The following is a 17,995-nucleotide window of genomic DNA, read 5'->3' as shown; positions in this document are numbered from 1 at the left end:
AGAGAGAGCACACACTAGCAGCCTGACAGCACACCTATAAGTTCTAGAACTAAAGGAAGCAAATTCACCCAAGAGAAGTAGATAGCAGGAAATAATCAAATTTAGGGTGGAAATCAACCAAGTGGAAACAAAAAGAACTATTCAAAGAATCAATCAAACCAGGTGCTGGTTCTTTGAGAAAATCAACAAGATAGATAAACCCTTAGCCAGGCTAACTAGAGGGCAAAGGAACAACATCCTAATTAACAAAATCTGAAATGAAAAAGGAGACATAACAACAGAACCAGCGGAAATCCAAAACATCACCAGATTGTATTACAAAAAGCTATAGTCAACACAACTGGAAAACATGGATGAAATGGACAATTTCCTAGACGGATACCAGGTTCCAAAGTTAAATCAGGATCAGATTAATGATCTTAACAGTCCCATTTCCCCTAAAAAAGTAGAAGCAGTCACTAATAGTCTCCCAAACAAAAAAAGCCCAGGACTTAGCACAGAGTTCTATCAGGCCTTCAAAAAGACTTAATTCCAATTCTCAAACTATCCCACAAAACAGAAACAGAAGGTCCTCTACCCAATTCATTCTATGAAGCCAAAATTACTGTGGTTCCCAAACTACATAAAGATCCAAGTACAAGTATCGTATAAGCCAAAGGCTCTTTTTGAGACTGGGTCTCAAGTACCTAGGCTGGCCTTGAACTTGCTATGAAGTGAAGGCTTGCCTTAAACTCCAGATCCTCTAGCCGACTCAATCTCCCAGGAGCTGGGATTTAATGGCATGCATCCCCACACCCTGATCCTATAGGCTCTTAATGCCATAATAGGGTAAATACAGATTTGAGAAAGTGGGCAGGTGTTTGCCTTGCAAGCTGTAACCACTTCTGTCACGTGGGGGCGGGGTCTGCCACGGATTCTGGCGGCCGGAAGTTTCCCAGCAGGAAGAGGCGGGCTGGTGTTGGAGGAAAAGAGCGCCAGGAAGGTCCTGGTTTTGTCGCTGACTACACTGCTGCCAGACTGCTCCGTTATGCTGGTGGTTGGCTCCGAGCTGCAGTCCGATGCTCAGCAGCTGAGCGCGGAAGCCCCACGGCATGGAGAACTCCAGTACCTGAGGCAGGTGGAGCACATTTTGCGCTGCGGCTTCAAGAAGGAGGACCGCACGGGCACTGGCACCCTGTCGGTGTTCGGCATGCAGGCACGATACAGCCTGAGAGGTAACTGGGGCTGGTCTGCATTAGCGGGAGGACGTCCGGCAGGCAAGCTGGGCACGCGGAGACGCCGGGCGAGCGTTCTTGGATAGCCCTAACCCGGGCTCTGAGGTTCTAGGAGTCCTAAACTTCCCGTGCGCGACCCAGGTGACAACTACTTCAAGTAAACCAGGTTCTGAAGGTCTGCCTTTGACCTTAGTCCCTGTTAAACCTTTTCTCCCGAATCCAGTTTCAACCAGTTGTGCGGCCCAGAGGGAGGGAGTGGGAAGAAACCTGCGGGAGCTTGTCCAAATCCTGCTCTGAGGTCTTGACTTTGCTCCTCTTCTTCCTCCCCTTATCTCCTGCTCCCCTTTGCTGCTGCTTTTAAAATTGGAGCGAAAATGGCTTGGGCGGTGCTACGGCTGCGCGGGAAAGGGGGAGACCCGGGCCTTAGGCGGGAACTGTGGGGTTTTTCCTTCCAACAGCCTTGGCTTTTATATTTTATTTTATTTTATTTTATTTTATTTTATTTTTGGTTTTTCGAGACACAGTTTCTCTGTGTAGCCCTGGCTGTCCTGGAACTCACTTTGTAGACCAGGCTGGCCTCGAACTCAGAAATCCGCCTGCCTCTGCCTCCCAAGTGCTGCAGCCTTGGCTTTTAAAGAGTAACAAGAGGCTGTTGAGGAGCAAAGGATGGAATCAACCACAGGGCCTGGAAGGGCACAGAACCTCCTAGGTGTTGGCTGAGGATGGGGGTGCTAATGGTGGCATTCAGGAAACATGAAGAGCAACCTGACACTGGAGTAGAGAGTAGCTTTGAGTGGGGATATGGCCGCTCTTAGGACATTTGCTTAGTCTCAAACATTTTCTGGAGCTGTAAACTACAGCTTCTACTGCACAGATTGGTCCAGCCTAAAGGACCTCCCAAGAATTGTGGACCCTGATGAACCACAGACCTTTTAATTCACGTCCTCTGCTTAGACTGTGGACAGGTTTTTTTTTTTTTTTTTTTTTTTTTTTAAAGTATAGTTGTGTTTTGTTTTTGTCCTTTACCTCTCTAGTGTTCATTCAGCTTTTCGATGATGTTAAAGCTGGAAGTAGTGCTCTGGTTGCAAAACCTTCACTCAGACTACACCACTAACCTGAGCATTTTCACTTTGCCTTGTGGGTTGCCTCACCTGCACCACCCCTTTGCCTCTTAAGCTGTGGACACTTGTGCATTTCCTTTGGGTACCTGCGAAGTGGAGGTCACAAAGTTCCCTGATAGCCATTCCGAGGAGTAAACAATTCTGTTTCCATATACTAGGTCAGTTTGCTTTCCAAATATTTGAAAACTGTTCAGTTTTTACATGATTGATATCACCTCTATGCCCATGGCATAGTGGACTTGGGGCGAGGTGCTTTTAGGCTGTGTCTGAGGCCACATTTTGTATGATGCCATTACAGCCCAGTGATCGAATTCACAGTGGCTGATTAGTGGGTGGGGACTTTTTGCCACATGGGTATCCCCTGGAGAACTGTGGTGTCCTCACTGACTTGCCGGGTAGCTGGGCAGGAGCTCTCTTTTCCTGCAGCTGCTCCAGGGTCTTGGGTCCCAGGCACTTGCCCTCCGCAGAGAAAGCTGGATGGTGGCTTGCTGTGTTTTCCCACGTTTTAACTGTATGACAAACTGTTTTTCAGATGAATTTCCTCTGCTCACAACCAAACGAGTGTTCTGGAAGGGTGTTTTGGAGGAGTTGTTGTGGTTTATCAAGGTAAGGGTAGTGCTGCTGTTGGAAGCTGTCAGGCTTCACAGTCCCAGTCTTAGAAGTCAAGCTTGCAGCTGGTAGCCATTCCCACTTCTCTGGTTCATTTTCCAGTTCTGTTTTCTCCCTCCCACCTATCCTGCTCTCCTCACTAATCTGAAAACACTGGGATATCCCTGCCCAGGCCTCTGGCACTTGCCACTCCCAGGACTTACTACCTTTTCTTTCCCTATGAAGTATGAGTCTGTCCCTTCAGTCCAGTCCCACTGAGACAGCCTTGACCTAATCAAGATCGATTCTTCTCCCTTCTCACTTCTTTGTCTCTCTTTATAGGGAAACATCATCAGCTGGCCTCTAAATCAGCTTTTCCTGATTTTTCTGGAAAATAATGGAGAGATAATTAAGTACAATGTCCTGTGAGTTTCCCAAAGTTAGAGAATCTATTTTGCTACTTGCTATTGTATTCCTAGGTCCAGAACATAGCCAGCCACATGGTATGTACTCAGTATATATTGTTTACTGGAACAATAGATACCAAAGAGTCAAGTAGGTACCTTGAATATGTGATGACAGCCCCAAGTTCCTCCTGTGTGTCCTCGTCTAGAACAAGTGAGGCTCTGTCTAATGCTGGGTGAGAGAACTCCAGAAGACAAGCTGAGTTCTGGGCCATACTACAACTCCTTCTTTAGAGTACTTGGGGTGATGGCTCAGTAGGTAAAGAGGGCTTGTTGTACAAGTATGAGACCTGAGTTCAGTCCCCAGCAGTCACATAAATTCTGTGTGGGACTGGAGAGGTGGCTTAGCAGTTAAGAGCATCTGTTGCTCTTGTTGGGCATCTGTTACTCTAGTTCCAGTATCATCTGCTGTCCTTGGGCACTGCATGTACATGGTGTATAGACACATGCAGGCAAAACACCCATACACATAAAATTTAAAAATGCTGGGTGTGATTGCATGTATCTCTAACCCCAGTGCTATAATGGGAGGGTGGACATAGGATCTTTGGTGTTTTGCTGGCTACTAGTTTAGCCTAAACAAGCTCTAGCCTAAACAGAGACCCTGTTTCAAGGGAAAGGTAGGAAGTGATAGAGCAGGTATCCTCTGGGTTCCATGGGCTCAGGTACATACATGTGCACGCACAACACACTTACACACAAAATCAGTAAAATCTAGGGCACTCAGTGTGACTGACATCATCTTGGACCTACCAGACCCTAGATTGCTTACCCATTCTAGAACGGGTTGACAGTGTATTTAGTCTGTCTCAAGGTAAATCCTCAGAAATTCTAAACATCCATAAAATAGCTTGAGCCCAGCCCCAAAAATGGGAAAGGGGGGCTTTTAAAGCACACCATAAAAGATTGAGAAGTTAGCCAGGCAGTGGTGGCACACACCTTTAGCCCAAGCAGTTGGGCCAGCCTGGACTACAGAGTGCCAGGACAGCCAGATCTACACAGAGAAACCCTATCTTGGAAAACAAAACAAAGATTGAGAAGTTATTAATTAGGAGTGAAAAAGTTAAAAGAAACCTAATAGAAACAGGGGCTGGAAATCTGGCTCTGTGGTTGAGAGCACTTGTTCCAGTCTCCACAGGAAGACTAACAACCATCTGTAACTAGTTCCAGGAAGACTAACAACCATCTGTAACTAGTTCCAGGGGATCAGTGCTCTCTTATTGTCTCTGTAGGTCCTAGATGGCACTTGTTGCACAGATATCCGTGCAGGCAAAAGAAAAAAGAAAAAAAAGAAGAAAGAGGAAAGGAAAGTCAGTTATCCGTATTGCAGTTGTCACCTGTGTGAAGATAGAATGTAAGCCATGTCATAGAATGTCTACTAAGCACCAAGCATTTTGCTAGTATTAACTCTTCCTCATTTGACATGTGTGTTAAATTCTGCTAAGGTGTTCTTCAGTAAGATGAGGCTAAAGCAGTCACAAGAAGAATTAATAGAAGGATCAGGCCCAGGCCTGAGTATATGCATCACCAAAGGGGTGGGGCAGGATCTCTCCATACTTGGCTGCAGGATCATACTTGGGTTAGGATATCATGGAGCCAATCTAATGAGTCAAAATATAAGATAAACATAATGTTATATAAAATATACATGAGGTAAATACAGTTTTATGGGGTCACATAGATGAATGAAATAGAATTCAAACTTAGTTTAGTGTGACTGAAGCATTTCCAGAAAAGCTAACTACTGATTGTCACTATAAATTCTTTAGCCAGACATGATACATGAGCAGACTGTACAGGGAGTATTAGTAAACAAGTTCACTTGCAGCATTATTCATAGACATGGAACATGTTTGATTCAGCAATTCAAAACTGTCAGATGAGGTAGGAATATATTAGGAATTTGGAGGTTTTAGAAAATTAAAGCCAGGTAGTGATGGTATACACCTTTGATTCCCAGTACTCAAGAAGCAGAGGCAGGTGGATCTCTGAGTTTGAGGCTAGCCTGGTCTACAGAGTGAGTTCTAGGACTTTCAGGGATACATAGAGAAACTCAGTCTCATGGGGAAAAAAGAAAAAATTAAAAGGCTGGGGAAATGGTGCAATGGATAAAAGCACTTGCCATATAAATCTTACAGACTGAGTTTGGATCCCTGGAATTCTCATAAAAAGCCCTATTTGGTAGTGCCATCTAATCTCAGAATTTTTCTGGGAGGGATGGACCATGGAGCTAGGAGAATCTATTGGAAGTTCATAGGCTAGCTAGCCTGGGTTGGTGGTGCAGCAACAGGAACAAGGTAGAAGGCAAGATCTGCATACTTATAACTACATATATACATATATACACAAAGATTTTTAAAAGCTGATGGAATAGAAGAAATACCTTTAGGGAATTTCTAATAAGGAAGTCTGGCCAGGACCAGCCTGCATAAAGATAGGCTGTACATGGACAGTGTGTGGTGGGTATGACATTAGTAGCTCAGAATTCCCTCTTATTCCTGTTCTACTCACTCTCTCTCTCTCTCTCTCTCTTTTTTTCTTCCCTAGGGATCCACAAATGCTAAAGAATTGTCCTCAAAGGGAGTGAGAATCTGGGATGCCAATGGATCCCGAGATTTTCTGGACAGCTTGGGATTTTCTGCCCGACAGGAAGGGGACCTGGGCCCAGTTTATGGTTTCCAATGGAGGCATTTTGGAGCAGAGTACAAAGATATGGATTCAGGTGAGGAGAGAACAATGCCTCAGGTTTCCTGAGTGTTCTTCCTCAGAAATCCAGAGTATGGGGGGTAAATTTACATCTTGGGGAGCTGATAAGTTTTCTGAGAAGCTGTGCTGGGTTACAGTGGAGAAGTTACAGTTAAATTGCACAAAATCCCAGGAAACGCTTGGTGGGTAGCATTTATTTCTTCATGATTGGATGCTTGGAAGTTTCTAAGCCTTGTCATTGGCAAATAGTGGCAGGTTTGGTTTGTAAGGGTATAGGATAGATGGAGGTTCATCTGGGACTGTGTGCAGGAGCTGTCTTTCATGATCATTTCTCTGCAGGGCTGAGGCACTAGCAAGTTTGTCTCAGTGTAGCGCCTTCCCCCTTTCTTCCTACTCTGTGGGAACAGAGGTGAAGAAAACATCTCATTTTATGACTGGCATCTTCCTCTCTTGGTCCTGCTTGAGTGTCACAGAGACCTGCCTTCAGCCTTTGTCATTTCTCCCCAGGACAGGTTAATGTCTCACTAGAGTGTGTGCGCTCGTGTGCGCAGGAAGTAATAAATTACTGGCTGGGCAGACGCCAGAAACCTGGACAGTATGCTTTTCTTCTGAAGGGTCAGTCACAGCTCCTAGTTAATTGGAGAATTTGGGGCCTTGTGAGGGTTTGAAGGAGAATGGCCCTTGTGGGCTCATATATTTGAATGCTTGTCACCAGGATTAAGAGGTGTGGCCTTGTCGAAGGAAGTGTCACTTGGGGTGGGCTTTGAGGTTTCAAAGCCCATGCCAAGCCCAGAGCCTCTAAGCCTACTGCCTGCACATCTGGATGTAGAACCCTCAGCTGCTTCTCCAGCATCATGACTGCCTGCATGCTACCATGCTTCCCACTATGCTGATAATAGACTAAACCTCTGAAATAAATGCTTTTTTTTTTCTTTTTTTTAAACAAGAGTTGCCAGGGTCTTGGTGTCTCTTCACAGCAACAGAACACTAAAACAGGCCTAGCGCACAGATTCTTCAGTAAAGCCTAAAGTTGTATTTGTCTGCAATTGAGATGTTTTTAATGCTCGTAATTTTTTTTTTTTTAAGAAGTTGTGCAATTCTTTATGGACTAGAAATGGGCAAATTGGTAAAGGTAGAAAGTAGAGTGGAAGAGGTTGTTAGGATTTGGGAATTAATATGATGGAGAGTTAGTGTTAATGGGCATAGAGTAATTGAAAAGTTCTGGAAATGAATAGTGTGATAGTTATGAATAGTGTGACTGGCTCATCAGCTAAAGGTGCTTGCTTCCAAGCCTAAAGACCTGAGTTTGATCCTTGGGACCCATATGGTGGAAGGAGAGAACCGATTCTCACAGGCTCTTTGACCTATACATACCATAACATATGCCACACATATCAAAATAAATGAATATAGTAAAATGTAAAGTCAGTTTTAATAGTAAATTTTTATGTTTGCGTATACTCATTTATTTTTGAGTCAGGGTCTCACTATAAGAGCCTTGGCTGGCCTGGAACTAATTATATAGACAGGGCTGGTCTTGAACTTGTACAGATCTGCCTGCATCTACCCTCTCACCCTTCTCAAGTGCTAGGATTTATTTACCTTTTTTTTTTTTTTTAAGTAGCAGAGGATGAAAGTCTTATGCATCTGTAGCTGACCTTCAACTCCTTTTGACTGTCTCCACCTTTTAGCTGGTGGGACCAGGCATGTGCCACCATGCTTACTTTATTGCTTTTTGTTTGTTTTGAAACAGGGTTTCTTTATGTAGCTGTGGTTGTCCTAGAATATACTATGTAGACCAGGCTAGATCCAAACTTCTAGAAATCTACCTGTCTCTGCCTCCTGAGTGCTAGGATTAGAGGTGTGTACCACAAAACCCAACTTATTGTCTTATTTTTAAATTTTTATTCAAAATCATGCTAGATTCACAGGAAAAATATTCTTTAATGTAAACAGTCTCCCTGTGTTTTTATTGTTTCTCCTACAAGCAATAATTGCTACAATTTGTTCTGTACCTTGTCTACGGTACCATTATTTAGAATATCTGTGAAATCTATTTTCTATTTAAGATCCACTGTTCTATGGGACAATAGTAGATTGTGTTGAAAGGGTGACAAGGGTGGTTAGTAGTTACAAAAACTACATCTCATGGGGACACTGGGAGAATCTAAAACTGCTGAGATTGTAGATGATTGACACATTTTTGTTACTAAGCTAGAATATCTAACGCTAAATAGCTTTGAGGAAAAGAGGTTTACTTAGATCAAGGTTTCCTAAACTTCTCTGTGGCTCTTTTTTGCCCAATAAATTTTTATGTAGCCCCAGGTATATAGTAAATATACAAGCCAAATGAAGTAAATCATTAAAAATTTACTTTATGACAATTCTTTGGTATAAATGTAATTAGCATTTATTAAAGATAAAAACAAATTTACACACTAATGAGATAGTTATGCTTGTTAATTTTCACACAGAGAATTAAATCGGCTTAATATAGGTTGTAGGGCATTTTCAGAGTCTATGGATAGTTAGATTTTATACATGTCAAGGATGAGAACTTACACCACAGAAATATGTAGTACAAAATGCCAGAAGTATGGTTGCCATTTGAGAAATTGGCGTTTCTTCTAATCCCAAGCCAGAATTCATTGAGTGGTGTTTTTACGAAACCTAAGTTAAATTGCAAAACCAAAGATTTTTTTTTTTTTCTTGGTTTTTCGAAACAGGGTTTCTCTGTGTAGCCCTGGCTGTCCTGGAGCTCACTTTGTAGACCAGGCTGGCCTCGAACTCAGAAATCCGCCTGCTTCTGCCTCCCGAGTGCTGGGATTAAAGGCGTGTGCCACCACGCCCGGTTAAAACCAAAGATTCTTAACATAATACAATCTAAAGATACACTAATTTGGGCTAGTAAGATGATTCAGTGGGTAAAAACTTGTTATACAGGCCTTAACAACTTAAGTTCAGTCTCTTAGAGGGCAGGACAAGAAAACAAATTTCTGAAAGTTGTCCTCTGCCCTCCCCATGTGCACTGACACATGCACCACTCCACACTTGCATCACACGCATACACACAATATTAGATACCTTTAAATATTAAGAACAACTCCCACAAAACCAAAGATATACTAATTTGAATACATGACAGAGTCAGGAAATAATGAGAGCTTTGTTTTTTCAGAACTAGATCATTATGATTCTAGAAAAGCAGTAGACTGTATGTACAATAACATGCCACCATTTATAATATTTAATTTCCTCGAATCCAAGCTCAAGTGTTTCCGGCAATGTTTGTGTTATACACATGTACAGTGCACAGTGTGTTGAGTATTTAGAACCATGGCTGCAGTGAAGTGCCAACATACAATACAGGGAGCTCTTCAGAGCTCGTCATGTTGGGGTCTTTATGCATTTGACTGTGAATTAGTTTTTGGATGTTGCATGTTTAGTTTTTCACGGCTCCCACATTCCTTTACCCAATCACATGTGAATTTGTATGTGTGTGTGTGTGTGTGTATTTACCCTAAACCCATAGTTCAGGAAGTTGTGGTAAAATCTCAATGCTGGTGGTCCTGATGTCTACATTTTGATGATAGTCTTCAGAGTTCCAAGGTGACACACTATTCGGTGATAAGAGAAGTGAATGTTTCTTCTTATGGAGTCATCAGAATTCACTCAACGGAACTCCACCCTAATCACTTCCTAATCCTAATCATCTTTTAAAGGCTGCATAATTGGATTAAATTTCTTTTTTTTTAATATTTATTTATTATATGTAAGTACACTGTAGCTGTCTTCAGACACTCCAGAAGAGGGCACCAGATCTCATTACAGATGGTTGTGAACCACCATGTGGTTGCTGGGATTTGAACTCAGGACCTTCAGAAGAGCAGTCAGTGCTCTTAACTGCTGAGCCATCTCTCCAGCCCCTGGATTAAATTTCTACCTAAAAATGAAAATTGCATTTCAACTCATGAGCTCTTGGGTGACACATTTAAACCTTATTCCAATAGCAGTTAGAAGCAGGAACAGTTTTAAGTGGAGGAAGTGACATTGTACAGACTAAATATTTGAAAGAGTTATGAAGAAAAGAACTTAAGCTCTTTAAGATAGACATGGTTTCAGAAAGGATCTTGAACTACCCAGCAAGATCTGGGAAATACCCAGAATATGCTGTGTCTTTTAGAACCATGTGTCAGGGAGTGGCAATGAGTGAATGTTGATAGTGTCACCACATGAGAGGCTGTGTGTGTCTGGTGGGACTTAAGTATACATATATTCTCCTGACAATTCTACAGATTACTCGGGACAAGGAGTAGACCAGCTGCAAAAAGTGATTGACACCATCAAAACCAACCCTGATGACAGAAGAATCATCATGTGTGCCTGGAACCCAAAAGGTGGACAGCATCCCAGTCATTTTCCTTTGGATAAACTGGCTAGTTAGCCAAAAGGAAGCAAGGTGGCCACTGGAACTGCCTCTAATCATGTAGTTGATTGTGTACCCTTGAGCAACTCAATCACACTTTGCTCTTATTTTCACATTCATATTTTGGGGGTTAGGCTCATGTGATCCTCTTTATGCTTTTATATTACATGAGCATTTGAAGTGTAATTTTGAATTGCCTGTGAAAAACACCTATGATTTTAATTTTTAATTTGGAGCAGATGAAGTTTCAAGTGTTAACGCTTAACTAGATTATAAAACTAAACTCTACAAGGGTATAGTGAGTACCCAGGAAAGGACATTTGTATTTATAATAACTTAATAACAGATGTATCTCACATGCATGTTTCCTATGGCCTTTGCATATGAGATAATTTCCCTTTTATTTGGTGCCATCAACAGTGGCTCTAATCCTTCATTTTAGCTCAGATGGGAGAGCATTGCTTCAGCATAAGTGTATACTTGCAGATAGCTAATGGACAAGTTTCCATGGCCTCTGCTGGATGGTTGGGAAAATAGTCTTTGAAGGTATGAATTGAGGTGTGTAACCTGCTGGCTGTTTTCATGGTTGGCTTGTTTGCTATTTTACCTTTCTCATAGATATATCAAACCCCTTGTCTCCTCAGATCTTCCCCTGATGGCACTGCCTCCTTGCCATGCCCTCTGTCAGTTCTATGTGGTGAATGGGGAACTGTCTTGCCAGCTTTACCAGAGGTCAGGAGATATGGGTCTGGGCGTGCCCTTCAACATTGCCAGCTATGCTCTGCTCACCTACATGATTGCACATATCACAGGCCTGCAGGTGAGTTTCTTTCGGAAGGCATAGTTAGAGCCAATGCAACACATTGACCTCATAGCAGGGAATTCAGTCTGATTAGTATTAGAATTTTATACATGTAAATAAGACATGAATTGGATTACCTTATAATCCTCCTTGGAGCTTTCTGGCCTCTTGTTGCCTATGAAAACTAACATTCACATAGGTTGCGTGTGTGTGTGTGTGTCTGTAGGGGGGGAGAGTTTTTGTTTTTGTTTTTGAGACATGGTCTCAAAGTCTACATTAGCTCTAACTTATTGTCACACAGTCCAAGAATGAAGACCTAAGATTTCTAAGTGCGGGGCTGGTGAGATGGCTCAGTGGGTAAGAGCACCCGACTGCTCTTCCGAAGGTCTGAAGTTCAAATCCCAGCAACCACATGGTGGCTCACAACCACCCGTAATGAGATCTGATGCCCTCTTCTGGGGTATCTGAAGACAACTACAGTGTACTTACATATAATAAATAAATAAATCTTAAAAAAAAAAAAAAAAAAAAAAAAAAAAAAAAAAAAGATTTCTAAGTGCTTGTGAAAAAACAAGAGTCTTGTGACTTTAGTTTTTTCAAAAAGAGAATTGTTCTTGGAATGTGTGTTCATGCTCCTCTCATGTGTAGCAGATAGGAGAGAGTTTACTTCAGCTGTTATTTATATACCTTTATGGAAAAACATGTTTTTGCCATATGCAGCTTGACTTTGATTATATACTTTACTCACGTGACTCTTCTTAACGCTCAGAGAATAGAGTGTCTGATGCTCTGGATAGAGCTGGCTATTGCATGAGACTTTAGTCCACCTCATTTTTAGGCCCTCCCTGCTCTTCTAGGTTCACAATGCCAACGAGAGCAGTAAATATGTGTGTGAGCCATCGTGTACAACTTAAAAAAACTTTTGTAAATTAGCTCTTCTCAAAAGCCACACTGATAAAATTCCTGCTTTGGGACGATTTGAAGTATTTGCATGTTATATAGTGTGTTATTGTGTATGTGGGGGCACACATATTCCATTGTATGTGTGTAGAGATCAGAGGACAGTGGCTCCCAGGTTGTCAGTCTTGGTGACAAATGGCTTTACTCACTGAGCCATCTCACCTGCCCTTAATCTGTTTTAAAATGATGTGCTTTAAAAAGAATTGAAACGAAAATATTAACTGTTGTGTTTTTTTCCTGTGAGACATTTTTAGCCAGGTGATTTTGTCCACACTTTGGGAGATGCACATATTTACCTGAATCATATAGAGCCGCTGAAAATTCAGGTAAGAAATATACCTGTTAGGTCTCTTTTTGAGCTTGGTGCCTTCTCTTGACAACAGATTGGATGGCCGGGCATCCTTTGTCTCACAGTCACTCTGGTTGATGCTGTCTTATATGGAAGTGCTCCAACTGTAGGGCTTTTAATAACGGGGGTGAGCAGGGATGAGACCATAACCAGCCTTAGCAACCATAAGCACTGAAAATCGTAAGGTGTTACATACCAGTACCAAGGAGAAAAGCCCAGAGATATGTCATTTTAACTCATAATTTTACTTGAAGAATCAAAGTATAAATGTTTGACTTTAGTTTGATGCTTAAGTCCAGTAAGCAGTTAGGTCTGAGCTTTAAAAAGGCTGTCTGTTTTAATCCCTATAACACAGTAGCCATCAAATGAATGGAGATGGCAGTAAGAGTGAGTGTCTACGTTTCGTGGCCCTTAAGGGAAAAAACTAGACTGGCATGAGTAAACAACTGTGTCCCTAAGTTTAGTATATTTATCAGGAGTTATCTGGTGGCTTCAGCCGATGATCACAGCTAGTTAAGAGACTCTTGGAGTAGGAGCATTCCAAGGCTTGCCTAGGCTACAGACTGGGCTCAACATAAGCTTAGATAACTGACCAACACCCTGTCTCACAATAAGAAGCTGGGCTGCAGCTGAATCGTAGATTACTTTCGTAGATCTCGCAAGGCCCGAGGTGCAGTCCCTAATGTTGCAGAAAGAAAAGAAGTACAATATTGCACTCCTGTAAAATAGTACCCTGTGGTAAAATACTGTATTGGTTTCATGAGGAGACACAGGAATGAATGTAAAATAATGCCATGATTTTGTTTTTTAGCTACAGCGAGAACCAAGACCTTTCCCAAAGCTCAAAATCCTTCGAAAAGTTGAGACAATCGATGATTTCAAAGTTGAAGACTTTCAGATTGAAGGGTATAATCCACATCCAACGATTAAAATGGAAATGGCTGTTTAGAGTGCTTTCAGTGATGCTATGAATATCACCGTTTTTTTTTTTTTAATTAGGTATTTTCCTCATTTACATTTCCAATGCTATACCAAAAGTCCCCCATACCCTCCCCTCCACTCCCCTACCCACCCACTCCCACTTCTTGGCCCTGGCATTCCCTTGTACTGGGGCATATAAAGTTTGCAAGTCCAATGGGCCTCTCTTTCCAGTGATGGCCGACTAGGCCATCTTTTGATACATATGCAGCTAGAGTCAAGAGCTCCGGGGTACTGGTTAGTTCATAATGTTGTTCCACCTATAGGGTTGCAGATCCCTTTAGCTCCTTGGGTACTTTCTCTAGCTCCTCCATTGGGGGCCCTGTGATCCATCCAATAGCTGACAGTGAGCATCCACTTCTGTGTACACCTCCAAGAGTAGCCATTACAGTCACTCATGGAGTAGCGTACGAAGTACTTCAGGTAGAAGCACTTGCAGTCCCTCAAGGCAGAACCCTCGAAGTCCTTCAAGGATGAGCCCTCACATTCCCTCATAGAGGATTCTATGCAGTCCCTCAAGGAGGAGCCCTCACAGTCACTCAATGACCACACACAGTCCATCAAGGAAAAGTCCTCGCAGTCGTTCAAGGAGGAACCCTCTAAGTCCTTCAAGGATGAGCCCTCACAGTCCCTCATGGAGGACCCCATGCAGTCCCTCAAGGAGGAGCCCTCACAGTTACTCAAGGACCCAACACAGCCCATCAAGGAGAAGTCTTTGTAGTTCCTCAATGTGGAACCCACAAAGTCCTTCAGGATGAGCCCTCACAGTTCCTCATGGAGGACCTCTTGTAGTCACTCAAGGAGGAGCCCTCACAGTCACTTAAGCACCCCACACAGCACATCAAGGAGAAGTCCACCCAGTCCTTCCAGAAGGAACCCTCGAAGTCCTTCAAGTATGAGCCCTCACAGTCCCTCATGGAGGACCCCATGCAGTAACTTGTTGTGAGCCAGCTCATGGCTCACATGGACAGGGTACACCTGAGTGGCAGGCCAGGGCTGAAAGAGAGGGGAACTAGGTGGTCGAGAGAAAAATGGAGCTAAGTCAAGATTCCTGATCAAAGCTCAAATGTTTAATGGCACATGCTCTTATAAAGGGGGGAGGGGGAGGCCCATTCCCGCCAATTCATTCTAGGAGCCCAGCTGCAGTTGACGACGTGCAGGATAGGGTGAAGTTCCAGAATAGCTCAGCAGCCTCCCAGCAGGTAGCAGCATCTTGAAGGGGAACAGTGGCAGTGGCTGAGCAATAGAGTGATCTAGGGAGGAAGGCTCCACCCTAGGTAATCTCCTTAGTGGCAGAAAGGTCAATGTCTGGCTCAGCCTGCTTCAGGCTGGGGGAGGTTACAATTTCCTCCGTTATTAATATTAAATAAGCTGGACTGAGGCATAAAATTTATGCTCTATAGTTCTGCCTGATTTCTTTGGGTCTAGTGAAGAAACCTGTCTCAGTGGGATTCCCTAACTTTTTCTCATTGTAAACCCACCTATTCGCTAGGCCATGGTGAATACCCTTGTCTGGGTAAGACTGGCTACTGTCCCAAGTAAATACTCTGTAGACTAGCCCTGAGCTATTCTATCTCATTCTTTGTAATGCCTAATTAGTTTCATTGTCTCTTCCAAGCTCCTCGGCTTCAAGCATTTTCTAGGACATTGGAACAGTGGCCAAGGCTTAGCTATGTCAGAATTCAATCTTAAAAGGCACTTATAATAAGATAATACTAAAAGAGAGCACGTGGAGCCATACACCAGACTAACGTGGGGATAGGGTATGAGTATACAGGTTATGAGAACACTAAAGTTCCAGGAGGTGAGTTTCTGTGAAAAACTCTGCCTCGTGAGTGCTCCCAGGCACCTCTGCCTGCCAAGCAAACTTCACTGTAGTGTGTGTAGCATTCTCCCCCTTTCTTTTTATATTCAGGAGTGCTCTAAACACAACGATTTACTAATAGAATAGTGCCAATAATAGCAAGTTGAATATATATATCTCCCAATCTAGGAGATTCAATGCACTTAGGTTTTTTTTGTTTGTTTGTTTGTTTTGTTTTTTATCTCTGGCCAATTCATCAATGTTCCAAGTGTCCAAGTGACTTTTGCTAATATCTGAAACTTCTGCCTTTCTAGCCTTAATATATGCTATGTCCTGCCCTGTTGTTAAGACTGCTACTTATAAGACATTAACCTTTGCCTCCAATTTTTTTACATGGCTCTGTGGTGTATTATTAGTAAACCACGGCCTCTTGGCATGTGCCTCTTTTTAGACTGATATGATTCCGAGATCTGGATGCCCGTCTTAGACTGTCTGGCCCTCATAGCAAACCTTATTCCCGATTCAGACCAAAACCACAATATGTACTTAGAATGCTTCTTCATGAAGATTTAATAACTGCCACCTGTGCTGTTGGAGGTGAGGGTGCACACCTGCTGCAGTAAGGATGAAGGGCAGGACTGACCTGCTTGAAAAACAAAGTGGAGACAGTGAAAAGCAACAGTACAAAAGCTTCTTTGGGGGAAGTCCAGGTACTCCATTCAATTGCAAATTAGCAATGGTCATGCTTAGACTTAGAGCTCCCGTTGTGGGGAGGTGACTTCGAGAATCACAGAAAGGCTGTAACTTTCTAGGAGAGGAGGCTGTGCTCCAAATTAACTTTTCGGTTAAAGAGGATTTTTAGCTTTAATAAGAGTCATACTTACTGGAGGATTCAGGATCTTTATCCAGTTGACAAACTAATCTTTCAGGCAGGCAGCCATCCTGCTCCATCTTCTTTTTGTGAAAAAAAAAAAAAAAAAAAAAAAAACACAGACCGAGCCCTTTCCCCAGATTAGGACCCAGTCTGGACCCTTCCATTCGTTAGTTAATGGGTCCTGCCACTTTACCATGGCATAAGAACTAGAAGTAACTGGATGCCAGTGGCGATCCACTGCAGACTGACCTTTAACATCAGTTTTCAAAAAATTTAGAACAAATAAAGCAAAAGCAAGATGTGCCTTTGGTGACCTTTGGGGATATAACTGCCCCTGTTTTGTTTTTAAAAGCCAATTTTTAAAAGTGCAATGAACACGTTCAACTATTCCTTGTCCCATGGGCTATAGGGAATTCCAATTTTATGTTTGATGCCAAATTCTTTACAAAATGAAGTAAAATTTTTGCTAGAATAGGATGGCCCGTTATCTGTCTTAATAAGTTTAGGCAATCCCATGGCATTAAAGGCTTTTAGGCAATGATCAATTACATTTTTGGAGGCTTCTCCAGTATGCAGAGAAGCAAAAAGAAATCCTGAACAAGTGTCAATACAAACATGTATATACTTTAATTTTCCAAATTCTGCATAATGAGTTACATCCATTTGCCAAATATGATTAGGCATAAGACCTTGTGGATTAATTCCTAAATGTGGCACTGGAGATAATGTAATACATTTAGGACATTGTTTTACAATCATTCTTGCCTGTTCCTTAGTGATCTTATGTTGGAGCCTTAAGGTATTGCTAGAGAGATGAAAATTTTCATGATCACGTTTGGCCAAAGCAACAGGATCTGAAATTAAGGCTTCTCCTATGCGAGCTCTGTCGATGCAATCATTGTCTTTAGCTAAAGGTCCAGGAAGACCAGAATGAGATCGTATGTAGCCAATATAGAACGGGTATTTCGGGCTAGAATGCTGTTTTGCAATTGTGAAAACAGGGATCCTGCTGGTGTATTAAAGTTAAACGTACCACAGGTCTCCAATAAGGGTACCGATTGTGCAACATACAAACTATCAGTAAAAATATTAAAAGCCTCACTCACAGACTGAAAGACATTCAGTACTGCTGTTAATTCTGCTAATTGAGCTGATAGGCCAGGAGTCTTTATGATTACCTGTTGATTATAAGAAATCCAGCTCGCTCTTTAGAGGAGCCATCAGTAAACACCAGAACAGCATTGTGTAAGGGTTCTAAAGAGGTCATATTAGGAAATATCACCTCATGTACATTCAAAACTTTTATCAATCTATCTTGAAGGTAGTGGCTGTCTATAGTTCCTTTAAACCCTATTTGAGCAAGCAACCAATCTGTACTGTGCTGTTTCAGCCAAGTGTCTTGACCTATGCTGTAAGGCTGAACAATAATATCTGGCTCTTTGCCAAAATAAGTTAGTGCCTGCTTCCTTCCAAGGATAATCATCTGAGTTACTGCTTCATAATATGGCAAGATATTACGTTTAGGAGAAATCCTCAAATGTATCCACATTAGAGGAGATTTTTGCCATAACAATCCTGTAGGCATATGAATCATATTAAAAATTTAACAGATGTAAAGGCAAAGAGTAATCTATATAAGTGACAAATTACTCTTCAATAGCTTTTACCACTAGTTGTAAGGCCAGCAATCCTTCTGAGGTTAAAGATCT

General features: G+C 42.3%; 1 protein-coding gene across 7 annotated transcripts in view; it reads left to right on the top strand.

Moving 5' to 3' along the window:
• The first annotated feature begins 929 nt into the window (after positions 1-929).
• Tyms (thymidylate synthase) overlaps positions 930-17,995 on the top strand; it is a 35,100-nt gene continuing 18,034 nt past the window's right edge. Inside the window, exons 1-8 of one of the 7 annotated variants that reach the window (XM_017320801.1) lie at positions 2,873-2,941; positions 3,266-3,348; positions 4,620-4,741; positions 5,935-6,109; positions 10,389-10,490; positions 11,164-11,339; positions 12,536-12,607; positions 13,442-16,400. In XM_017320801.1, coding sequence (XP_017176290.1) covers positions 6,100-6,109; positions 10,389-10,490; positions 11,164-11,339; positions 12,536-12,607; positions 13,442-13,579 — 498 coding nt within the window. In that variant the 5' untranslated portion in view covers positions 2,873-2,941; positions 3,266-3,348; positions 4,620-4,741; positions 5,935-6,099 and the 3' untranslated portion in view covers positions 13,580-16,400. Of the gene's footprint in view, positions 1,215-2,867; positions 2,942-3,265; positions 4,742-5,934; positions 6,110-10,388; positions 10,491-11,163; positions 11,340-12,525; positions 12,608-13,441; positions 16,401-17,995 lie in introns of those variants that run through there. The other 6 variants (XR_003955620.1, XR_003955621.1, NR_033402.1 and 3 more) reach the window with 6 other exon arrangements.

The sequence above is a fragment of the Mus musculus genome, chromosome 5, assembly GCF_000001635.26.
Source record: "Mus musculus strain C57BL/6J chromosome 5, GRCm38.p6 C57BL/6J".
Taxonomy (NCBI): Eukaryota; Metazoa; Chordata; class Mammalia; order Rodentia; family Muridae; genus Mus; species Mus musculus.
Note: the sequence above shows the minus strand (reverse complement) of the source record. Positions and strands in the feature narration are given on the sequence as shown.